Source organism: Carya illinoinensis, chromosome 13, assembly GCF_018687715.1.
Source record: "Carya illinoinensis cultivar Pawnee chromosome 13, C.illinoinensisPawnee_v1, whole genome shotgun sequence".
NCBI lineage: Eukaryota > Viridiplantae > Streptophyta > Magnoliopsida > Fagales > Juglandaceae > Carya > Carya illinoinensis.
Genome location: NC_056764.1, coordinates 4,835,041 through 4,846,847, shown reverse-complemented (window position 1 = coordinate 4,846,847; position 11,807 = coordinate 4,835,041). Strand labels below are relative to the sequence as shown.

At 36.7% G+C, this 11,807-nt stretch overlaps 1 protein-coding gene and 1 long non-coding RNA gene across 2 annotated transcripts; both read left to right on the top strand.

The window, feature by feature from the left end:
* The first annotated feature begins 3,085 nt into the window (after nucleotides 1–3,085).
* Nucleotides 3,086–5,060, top strand: LOC122291511 (cytochrome P450 CYP82D47-like). Its single transcript, XM_043099254.1, has 2 exons — nucleotides 3,086–4,047; nucleotides 4,274–5,060. The coding sequence occupies exons 1-2, from the start codon at nucleotides 3,109–3,111 to the stop codon at nucleotides 4,898–4,900; spliced, it is 1,566 nt and encodes a 521-aa protein (XP_042955188.1). The 5' UTR covers nucleotides 3,086–3,108; the 3' UTR covers nucleotides 4,901–5,060.
* Nucleotides 5,061–7,027: 1,967 nt separating this feature from the next.
* LOC122290785 lies at nucleotides 7,028–7,466 on the top strand. Its single transcript, XR_006236554.1, has 2 exons — nucleotides 7,028–7,185; nucleotides 7,261–7,466. It is a non-coding gene; the product is annotated as an uncharacterized LOC122290785 (long non-coding RNA).
* Nucleotides 7,467–11,807: the final 4,341 nt, after the last annotated feature.

The following is an 11,807-nucleotide window of genomic DNA, read 5'->3' as shown; positions in this document are numbered from 1 at the left end:
GATATTGCAGCAAAAAACTAAATCAATATAGATAAATAATTGATCCAAACATAATCAAAGAACTAATTCATTCAATAGAAAAAGCATGACTGAATCCATAAACACAATAAATTCTATGATTATTCGGAGAAAAAAACATCAACGATGAATTGAGAATGATAAAACAAAAGAGTTTTAGCAATTGAAAATCAAATACATGAATTAAGAATAAATTAGAAATACCATCTAATGTGCAAGTTCATCCCTAACCCTACTTGAGAATTTAGTTACCCATAAATATAATAGACAACAAAAATCTCCAAAGAAAACTGAAGCGAACGGTGGCCATGGAAGTGATTTTCTCCTCTCTTCAGATCTGCCTCTTGTGTCTCTTCCTCCCCTCCATTTCGTGCTAATGATATGCTTATATAGGGTAAGAAGGAAACCCTAATGTCCTCTTGATTTCCGTATAAAAAAATCGCCTAAATTTTAGGACTTATCTTGGCAGCCACATACAGCCTTCAGGAGTTTGAATTTGGAAATCCTTATTAGAGACAAAGTTATATCCCTTTAAGATATCTTTCCAATGCATCAAGAATCGCATCAATCCGATATATGAGTAAAAAGATACAGTCAAAACACTAAAATATGTCCAGACTATCTCCTAGCGAATTTCGGACTTGGACTTCTTGTGGTTTCATTTTGTGATTTTTTTCTTTTTCTTTTCTTCCAAATTTCTCTCAAACCCCATGAATGTCCTCCTTTGAATTTGACTGGACTTGACTTGCTCTTTTATAAACTTTGAAATCAGACATAAAAAAACTGCTTAGGAGTATCCCAACGTAAATAGAAATTCAATTTAAGAATACACATTAATTCCTATGATTTCTATTCACATTTTAGCATTTTAGTCCAATAATAGGGTATATAGAGTGCACTTTCGCACACTCATCATGACCCCACTACCCAAAGTCTCCTCGTCTGCCACCCTTAACCATGCGCAGCTCCGTAAGCTTCAATTGCTCTCTCTCTCTCTCTCTCTCTCTCTCTCTCTCTCTCTCTCTCTCTCTCTCTCTCTCTCTCTCTCTCTCTCTCTCTCTCTCTCTCTCTCTCTCTCTCTCTCTCTCCATTTTCAACAATCCAGCTACACCGAGTGGTCTACACCGTGAGCAACCCAGCTTGTCGCTAGTTGCCTCTGATCTGCTCTGTGCCAAAGTCTTCTGTGAATTAGTGCACAGCCTGGACTGCCGAGTGGTCTAGCCGTGAGCAACCCAGTTCGTCGCCAGTTGCCTCTGATCTGCGCTGTGCCAAAGTCTTCTACGAGTGAGTGCCCGGCCGCATGGAACTTTGGTCTTTTGCTCCGTGCCAACGTCTTCCTCGTATAGTTTGTTTTAACAGGATGAAGTTATATCTTAGAAGCATAACTTTCTGATTTTAGTTTCCCTCTCTCATTTCGTGTTTCCGCCTCTTTTTTATTTTTATTTTTATTGTTTTTAATAATATCAGCAGCCGATTCTGCAAAAGGTACCCAACGGCGGGTACTTGTAGCAAAACTGTTAAAAAATATAGAACAATCATTTGGGAGATCTGACAAAGGTATTATCCTTGCCTGTGAAGAAGAGGATTATAGGTTTAGCAATAAATCATTTGAAGAGATTTACATTTTGCAACAAGGGTTACGTCCATCTTCCTTGGAAAGTAATACCGACGTAAGTTGGCCTTTTCCCCAAGAGTTAGCTCCAACCTCCCAATGCGTGAGACTCGTTAGAAGTCTAAGTGGACTTCCTGTTAGGAGGTCCCTAGTTGGTTCATTTGAGGAATCTCTATTGTCTGACAAAGGTATTATACCTACCGTGAAGGAATGGTTTGAACTTGCCTTCTCTGGTGGCGCACAGGTCCCTTGTTATAATTTCCTGGCCTAACTCTGTTTTTGTTGAGCCTCCTTCAAGCCTCTTCACTCTCTCAGTTTCTTCACTACTTCCTTCCTCCTACTTAGATGCACCGTGAGCCACCACTTGCACCATCTAGCCCACTTTTCCTCCACTCTTCCAACCCAAACAGCAAGCTCTGTTTCTATACAACAAAAATAGAGCACAGTTTCTTCCGTTAAACATGACTCCGCCTCAAACTCCCCAACCACTTGCTGCCCATGCATGCATCTAGCTTTATCTTCTCCATAAATATTTACATTTCATAAATAAACCGACGTGCATAATTAATCGACAGACTTTTCTTTCACAGAATATGCTTGAACGTCTATAATTGAATGAAAAAGTTCAATGTGAATTAAATTTAACTGCGTTAACAATCTTTGTTAAAAACAACAACTTCTGTTAGACAACTTCCGTTAAAACAAGAATTTCCGTTTCATACACACTTTTTATATATAAAAGATATTTTAATTCAATAATTAAAGAAGTAATTTTTAATAATATTATAAATTTTATTTTAAAAAATATCTAAGAAAATAAAAAAATAAATAAAAAATAAATTTTATTTTATTTTATTCTTCTTGAGATCGGTGCCGTGCTACATCCAATGCACTGCTCTTTTCTCCATTCTAATAAAGTGGTGCTACTCTATCCGTTCAAAATAATTGTTAGTCATTTTTTTAATATTTTTAATAGATTTAAATATTTTTAAAAAATAAAAAATATATTAATATATTTAAAATTACTTTTTTAATTATTAAATAAAAATAAAAAATTAAGCAATAATCACTTTAAACGGTCAAGTAGTGACGGCATACAAACCTCTATCCATTCTAATATGAATTCCAATTTGAACTTGTTACAAATGCTAGCTAGCTTTATACTATCTAATAGGATGTTGCCACGTTAGCTTCTGACAAAGTTTTTTGAAAAATGGTGCTATTGTCCAAAACTGAGGTGTAAATTAAATAGAAAAAATGAGAATAGATTAATTGTAAATAGTGTCAAGATTTAAAGAAAATGAAAAATAAAATTAAAATCAATTAATTCTAGTATATATATGTGTGTGGCCAAAAGTCAAATATTACCACCCAAACAAAACTAAGGATTAAAGAGTAATTTTGTTCCTAGTTACAATTATAAATACCTGTCTAGCTGAACATAAATTTGAAGTGGAAAATTAGTTCATCCTGACACCATGGAAATAATTTCTCATATACTTGCAATTGCAGGGGTTTTAGTGTTGGTGCTATTGTACAACCTGTGGAGAGTGAAAACTGGAAGTCATAGTAAGGGTGTGTTAGCCCCAGAACCATCGGGTGCCTTGCCAATTATTGGCCACCTTCATCAACTTCGTTCCCAAAACACAATCGCCAGAACCTTCGGTACCATGGCTGATAAACATGGTCCCATCTTCAGGTTCCGGTTTGGCATGAAACCTGGAGTTGTGATTAGCAGTCATGAGGCAGTCAAGGAGTGCTTCACCACAAATGACAAGGTTTTCGCTACACGCCCTATGTCTAGCCAGGGAAAGTACCTTGGTCACGACTATGCAGGATTTGCGTTTGCCCCTTACGGATCATATTGGAGTAAGATGCGAAAGCTAGCGGTTTCTGAACTCCTCTCCAACCGCCGACTTGAGACACTCAAAGACATGCAAATCTCTGAGGTGGATACCTTGGTTAAAAATCTGTACTCTGTTTGCAAGACCAACGAGCACAAGCCAGTCAAGGTGGCGATTGGTGAATGGCTTGAGGGCCTAACCGTGAATATAGTTACCAAAGTTATTGCGAGGAAGAGATATTTTGGTTACGCCGATGATGGAAATGATGGAGAGGCAAAACGCATAGGGAAACTTATAAGAGAATTCATGTATTTAGCTGGGACTCCTGTCATGTTTGATCTAATTCCATTTCTTGGATGTATTGATTTTCAAGGTCAAGTGAAATCGATGAAGCATGTTGCAGGGGAATTGGACTCTCTAATAGGAAGTTGGGTTGAAGAACATATTGCAAGGAGGCTCAAGAGTGATGAGCAAAGCCACGAGCCAGATTTCATCGATGTCATGCTATCACTAATTGAGGAGGATTCCATGTTTGGTCATACCCGAGAAACCATTATCAAGGCAACTGCAACGGTATGTAGACTGTTAGTAAAGTTTTTCTGAACGCCTAAATCCTACGGTAGAATAGAATCATGCCCCAATTCTAGCATAACGAGTACATATGCGTCGTTGGCCCATTTAATCAAATGAGGTTCTTATCCATGAGTTAATTGATGTTTCTTTAGCCCATTTTCTAATAAATTTGGAGCTTGATAATTTCTTTTATTTGCCTAACTATAGCCTCATTTTCATATTACAGACTCTTATCTTAGGTGGTTCTGAAACTATTTCTGTTAATCTGAAATGGCTCATATCTTTATTATTAAACAATAAACATGCTTTGAAGCGTGTCCAAGAAGAGCTGGATCTCAAAGTTGGAAGGGGTAGATGGGTGGAAGATTACGATATGAAAGATTTGGTTTACCTCCAAGCGATAATCAAAGAGTCCCTGCGCTTATACACACCAATCCCTTTATCAGCTCCACACGAGGCAATGGAAGATTGTCAAGTTTGTGGCTATTTCATTCCAAAAGGAACTCGTTTGTTTGTGAATATATGGAAGTTGCATCGAGACCCAAGGATTTGGAAGGAGCCTAATGATTTTTTGCCCGAGAGGTTTCTCTCAAGCCATGCAAATATGGATGTTTCAAGACAACATTTTGAATTCACACCATTTGGCTCTGGAAGAAGATCTTGCCCCGGAGACATGTTTGCCTTGCAAGTATCGCAATTGACACTAGCTCGTTTGCTTCAGGGATTTGAGTTAACAGCGCCATTGAACAAGCCGGTGGACATGAATGAGGGCTTAGGCAGTACCATGGCCAAAGCAACTTCCTTAGAAGTTGTCTTCACTCCGCGCCTTTCTTCCAAACTCTATGAATGCTAAAGAGAACTTCAAACTATATATGCTTCGTTGCCTAGAATAATCTGTTTTCAGCAAGTCTGTGCATGTGCAGCTTGTTTGGGAATTAGTATGCAGTCTTTTTGTTGTACTTTGTTGTATGAAAAATGCTTACAAATGAATATAATAATAAGGCTATGAACAACTCGTGACTCTCACTCTCTTCTTAAAAAGGCTAGATGGTGTATTTTTATATAGAAAATAATAGGATTACTGTTATAAACTATCTTGAATTGTATGACCACATTTAGCTAGTCGTCAAAAGCATAGTACTAGTATAATGAGTTGGCCGACATATGCATAGTGCATAGTGCTAGCATAGTGAGCAAGCATAGTCCCCTTTGTACGCCTATATATATCGTTGAATTATTTAAGGAATTCATAAGTTTGATAACAGATAAAAAAATCCTCTTTCTAATTCTCTCTCAACCTCTGAGTTCTCTTTCTCTCTTTTTTATTAAAGATTTATAACACGTTATCAGCACGAGTTCTCTCCTTTTCAACTCCCAGCTCCCATCTCTCTCTTAAAAACTACTTCGCATAGGCTCCACCTGCGATATCTGAATTAAGAACTCGGTTCGTTAAGGTCACCTGGATCGGTGATCAAACTTTGGTCACCTATCTTCATTCTGGGGAACCGTAGCTTCGAAGATGTGGTTCTCACCATCACGGTCACAGGCACGATCGCAGTTTTCTGCTTATAACATCAAATGGAGGAGAAGCGAAACCGGTGGGACTATGAGATGGCGAAGCTGACGACAATGAAAGAGAAGGGAGCAAATTCCAGCGGTCGGTTTTCAGAAATCTGAAATCCCAGAAGACCCACTTCCTTGGTGGTTCGTCTGAGGAGCCATCAAGGCTTAGGATCTAAGTCTGGCGCCAGAACTGATGAACCGGCGGAGGTTTCGGACCAAGGGAAGCTCCAAAAGCAGCCATGGATGGTCGGCACTCATCCAGATCAGCGCTGTCACCCAACTGAGGCCTCCATACCTGTACATTGTCACCTCCTCCAAGCTCCAGCAAAAACACGACGATCTGGAGCCTGATATGCCTGTTGGTCAACCACCTCTGACAAAGGTCCCCAAGAGCTCTCCGTACCGACTGCGGATGGGCCAAGTGTGCACCATGCCGACGAGACCAAAGAGGAGGTGGGAGATGTTCTATCTGTGCCGTTCTGTGCTGCAGCGGTTATAAGCTAAAGCTGTCGGCCTAAGCTAGTCCTGGTTTTGGCGTGGAAGCTTGCCACCTTATCACAGCAAGGGAAAACAGAGGAAGGAGATGCAGAAAGCTCACCGAGAGCCACTCCATGCCGACTTTTTCAAACCCAGATCCACTGGGATTGAGGTTGAAGGTTTGAAGGTGGAGGAAGCTTATTTCAGAGGGAGGAAGTTGCAAGGCTTGACCTCGCCGAGCTCGGATTCTTAATATGAGCTCATAGTCGAGCAGGGCCTTTCACACCTTGAGATGCGTTTGAGCCTACAGATGTTAGAGCAGCACTGAAGTGTGCTCTCAACTCCTCAATCTGCTTGTAATGTAACTGCCCAAAGTTTTTGCAAGAAATAGCAGAAAAATGAAAAGAAAAGTGCCGGCCATGCTAGGAATACTAGCTTTGATAGCGACTTTGATGAAGATGAGCCCGAGCCCGAGCCCGATGAAGAAGTAGATAATGATGCGGATAACAGGACGCGTAAAAAGAAGATATTAATTATTATGCTACCAAATTTCAGCAGACATGTCGGAACCTTCCGAAGGGAATTGCAGAAGTATCTCCTACCCTCCGTTCAGAGCTTGAGCTTCTCTCTAATGGAGATGGAAGCCTACATCAGGCACTTCATGGGGACCCACGGATTTTGAGGCTGCTCAACTCACTCCGACTTGAAAATATTCCTACTCCCATTTTCTTTCTCTTAGTTTACAGCCCCATCATTTTTTTTTTTTGTCTTCTCATGCAACATCTCTCTCACTTACAGGACCCACACCACCAACAATGAAGATTAAGATCCAAATGCCGACCATGGTTTTGGAAACAAGGCTATCTCTATTTTCATGAGTTCACACCATGTTATCAATAATATAATCTTCTTGGTGGGACAAGACTTTAATATCCTTTTTGACTTTTTGATGTGTAGATGCAGATGGCTTAGCATGATGTGATAGAGTAGCAGATGTACTATGCGGATTAATTACATGTGTAAATGCATAATTGGCCAATCTGAAGCCAAAGTTTGACTAAAAGTATGCATGATTGAATAAAGCGGTCATGCATTTCGGTAAGAGCATCAAGGAGATTATCAATGAGGAGTTTGGTGATGACATCATGTCAGCTATTAATTTCTTTTGCTCAGTCGACAAAGTTAAAGGCGTGGGGCTTGTCGGCAGCATTTGAATAAGGGTGCTGCAGTCCATGAACGTGGCCGACTTCACTGACAATAGATCTCACATACAATTTACAAGAGTGCACCTTTATCATTTTGGCTTTATGCGACAAAGTCACTAAAAGAAACGTGGAAGTTTGAAAAAAAAAAAAAAAAAAAGAAAGAGTTTTACTTTATACACCATCACATTGAACTCACTTGTTTTGTTTTCTGACAGGAGTCATATATTGTGATTTTCTTTCGATCACACTAATTTTTACAATACACGAAGGTCCTGATGACACTGAAGATAGTAATTTTCTATTTCAAGTAAGTTCTTCAATATCTTATTTATAATTCTTGAGATGAGTATTAATGATTACATCTCAAGTTATATCTATGATGAATTAAAATTTTTATAATTCACATTTTAATGTGATTAATTTTATTCATATTGTTTAGATACAAGTTTTATTTATTGATGATATGATTTATTTGAAAATGGAAATGAAGCATTCCTGAAGGATCGCCCTATATCAATAATTTTATTAAGTATCTCATATGAGTGATACTTGTACGAAAAGCTCATTATGATTTATGTACCTGAAGTTGCATAATTAAAATTGTGGAAAGAATATATATTTGAATGAACGTCTCGAATGTGCTCCTGAAGTAGCAATATGAAATGCAAATGTTCACAATATATTATAAATTTGTATCAGATCTTTCAGTGACTGAAAAAAATAATGAACTTTTGATAAGAATCATTAATCACGCCTTACTAGATCTACATCATTCCCTGAAGTGAATGATAATGAATTTATATCATTCTATTCCCTGAAGTGAAAAGAATAATTCGTTTCATTCAAAGAAACTAAGAGATTAGACGTGATAATGAATATCTTTTCGAGCCAGAAGCTCGTATTGGAAAAGCTGTAAGCTTTCTCTTTGAGATAATATTATACAAATTATTGAATCAAATATTATGATGCATCAAAAAGTGATATGATTCAAAATATTTGTATCATTCATGGTTATCTTGATCATCCAAAATCAATTATGATAAGTCGAATGATTTTCATATGGACGTCCATAAAAGAACTAGAAGATTCTTTTACTATAAAGTCTTACCACCAGAAGTGGAAAGAAAAATTTGCCAGAAGCAAATAAGATGAAATAATTCGATGTTATCTTGATGTAAACCAGAAGTTCAGATGATAATTAAATTTTGGATGTAATAAGATAAAAATGTCTCATATTCTAGCTGCTAAAATCCCAGGGAGGATTGAAGTCCCTGTAGGACAATTAAGAAATTCAGCAGTCTAAAGACATGTCTAAAAGCATGTGAGACTTATTGATACAAAAGATAGAGCATCTCAAAAGAGAAAGGCACAAATAATTTGGTGCTCCTGAAGAGGTCATACCCACAAAACAAGCAATAAAGTCCATCCAAATTCTCTGTATAAAATTCTCCTATATAAACTCTTGAAGAGTGCCTCCTGAAGAGGTTTTTCATGAAAATGTCTTCCCTTGAAGAGGGACAGGTTGTGACGCCCCCAAATTCCGTTTGGGATTGGACGGACATTAGAAGCGTCGAGACATGTAACACAAGGTTACCTGCCCCCGTTCATGACATATAAGATGCAATGTTCCTAACATGCATCTAACATTATGCAATATTAGCAGCGGATAAATTATTTCTATAGCAATACTATGCACCAAATTGAAAATATCTCAAATGCTTAAAACATACTTGATATATAAAGACTCATTGAACAACTAAGATCATAACACTAGTCCAAAATGATTATGATCCAAAAAGTACTGGAGATGTAACTTCATCGTACAAGTAGTAATTTACATTAACTACTATATTAACATTGACGTCGCATCGTCGCTCAGTCAACTGTGTCTAGTTGGTCAGTTCCTGATTCTCCTTCAGGTCCTGTAACAAGATCTACCATTCGGGGGGAATAGTAGTTGGGACTACCACATTGAGATTTGATTACAAATCTCAGCAAGTTAACAAAAAAACTTCCACACAGGCTAATAATGCATGGATGACAGTAAAAACATAAATGCATAATCAAATTCATAAGTAATTAAAGCATAACTTGGCATACAACATAGCATAATTGACATAACTTAAATTGAAACATGAACTGAACTTGACTTGACATGAACTTGATCTGAAACTTGACTTATCATGAACTTGTTCTGAAACTTGACTTAACATGAAAAATACATACTCCACAATTGTTGTGGCCCCATGTATTTTACGTGTAAATACATACTCCACAGTTGTTGTGGCCCCATGTATTTTACACAAACTTCACTTAACATGAAAAATACATACTCCACAATTGTTGTGGCCCCATGTATTCTACGTGTAAATACATACTCCACAGTTGTTGTGGCCCCATGTATTCTACATAAACTTGACTTAACATGAAAAATACATACTCCACAGTTGTTGTGGCCCCATGTATTCTACGTGTAAATACATACTCCACAGTTGTTGTGGCCCCATGCATTCTACACATCACAATGCAGTTAAATACATACTCCACAGTTGTTGTGGCCCCATGTATTCTACATAAACTTGACTTAACATGAAAAATACATACTCTACAGTTGTTGTGGCCCCATGTATTCTACGTAAACTTGACTTAACATAAAAAATACATACTCCACAGTTGTTGTGGCCCCATGTATTCTACGTGTAAATACATACTCCACAGTTGTTGTGGCCTCATGCATTCTACACAAACTTGACTTAACATAACTTGAAATACATGACCAACTTGAGATAAAAACATTTCGTAACATGGCATAACATATAATAGACCACATATTTAACATGACATACTTGTAATGTACAGTAATACATGACAGAATATATTAAGTAACAGATAAAAATTAATGACAGAATAAATTCTGTATAATAGACAATTACATGCTAACTTGACATGGGATGACATATATGATAACATACATACATACACTATAGTTCCTTTACTTAGCACACATACACAGTAGACTGCTAGTAAGTTAAAAGCTAACTTACCTCGATCTCCGCGTTTCTTATAAAACCTCAAATGCGATCACGAGGAACTGTAATTAGTGATTCTAAAAGTTAGCACTAAATCACTAATAATTTGAAATATGGAAAAATACTAACTTAAAGAGTAAAATTTTCATTTTACTTTCTACATGTAGGAAAATGACCGTTTTACCCATAACTTAAGGATTTTGCATACTAACTCCAAAAGTTACCAAAATTTACATGCCTCATGTAAATTTTATCCTCAACTCAAATATCAATTTAGAAAAATTTAAAATTAATCACAACTATTAAAACTCCATAGGGCCGAAATTCTCATATGCTATTTCTATTGATTTTTGTTTCCAACTTGTTTTGATCAACCTGTTGATCTATGACTTATAAATATGTGATCTTCAAACCAAACCATCAAATGGTTTAAAAAGATGTCTTAAAACCTATATAAACTTCTAATTCAAGATCACATGGTTAAAAATTAACCAAAACATAAATTTAGCCAAGAACATCCACACTTTGGCTTATCTGAATATCTCTTTACATAAAATTTCATATCTTTGAAACTAACATCAAATATCTTCAAAATAATAATATAACATGTATATAAGATGCTTAGGATCCTCCAATAAAATTATCAAAGTCATTAGAATAGGTTTAGACCACCAAAGAGTTAAACTTTCTCAAAACAGAAACTGTTTTTCCTCTTCCAGTTTCTAAGTTTCTAAATCTAAGAAAATATTTCATCAAAACCTTTAATAATGCAAAAATCCTCAACCAATAGTCATATATACATGTTAACAATTCTCCATAAAAATTTCGGACCAATATCTATCCATTAGCTTGGTCAAAAACTCCAAACTATAACATATTCTCCAGTTTATCTCCTAGAATAACCTTTCTATAGTTTACATAATATTTGACTGACCAAATGATCTTCAAATGGGGCAAATAAGATATCCATGTAAACTAGACTAAAAAAGGAACAACTTATATGAAGGAGGCTTTATGATAAAACACTTACAACAGCTTGGAAATGGGCGTGCAAAAGAACTCCTAAAAGCTGTCCGAGAGAAAGTGTTTGATATTCTTTTAAAGGAACATGTAAATGAAGATAAGTTCGTGGGTGATGGCTGGAGATGCTTATGGACGAGATAAGGGAGATGATAAGGCTGGAGTTGAGAGTTGAGTGTGGTTTTCTCCTACCCAAAATATCTATAAAAGATTATCTCAAAATATTCTATCCAATAATATCTATAAAAATCAGCTCAATATATTTTCCAAATGTGGAGTAGACTTGGAAGAGTAAGGTGGCTAAAATCTTTCCATGTGTATTTTAAATCTCTATTCTTAAGATATTTTCCAAATGTGTATTTTGCTTAGATGTCATAATCTCACACCTTGATTTCCTTCACAATTCCATCTAATGGTTTCTCTTTGTGCCAAGTATCTAATACTATTCATTATGTGTGGTTAAGAT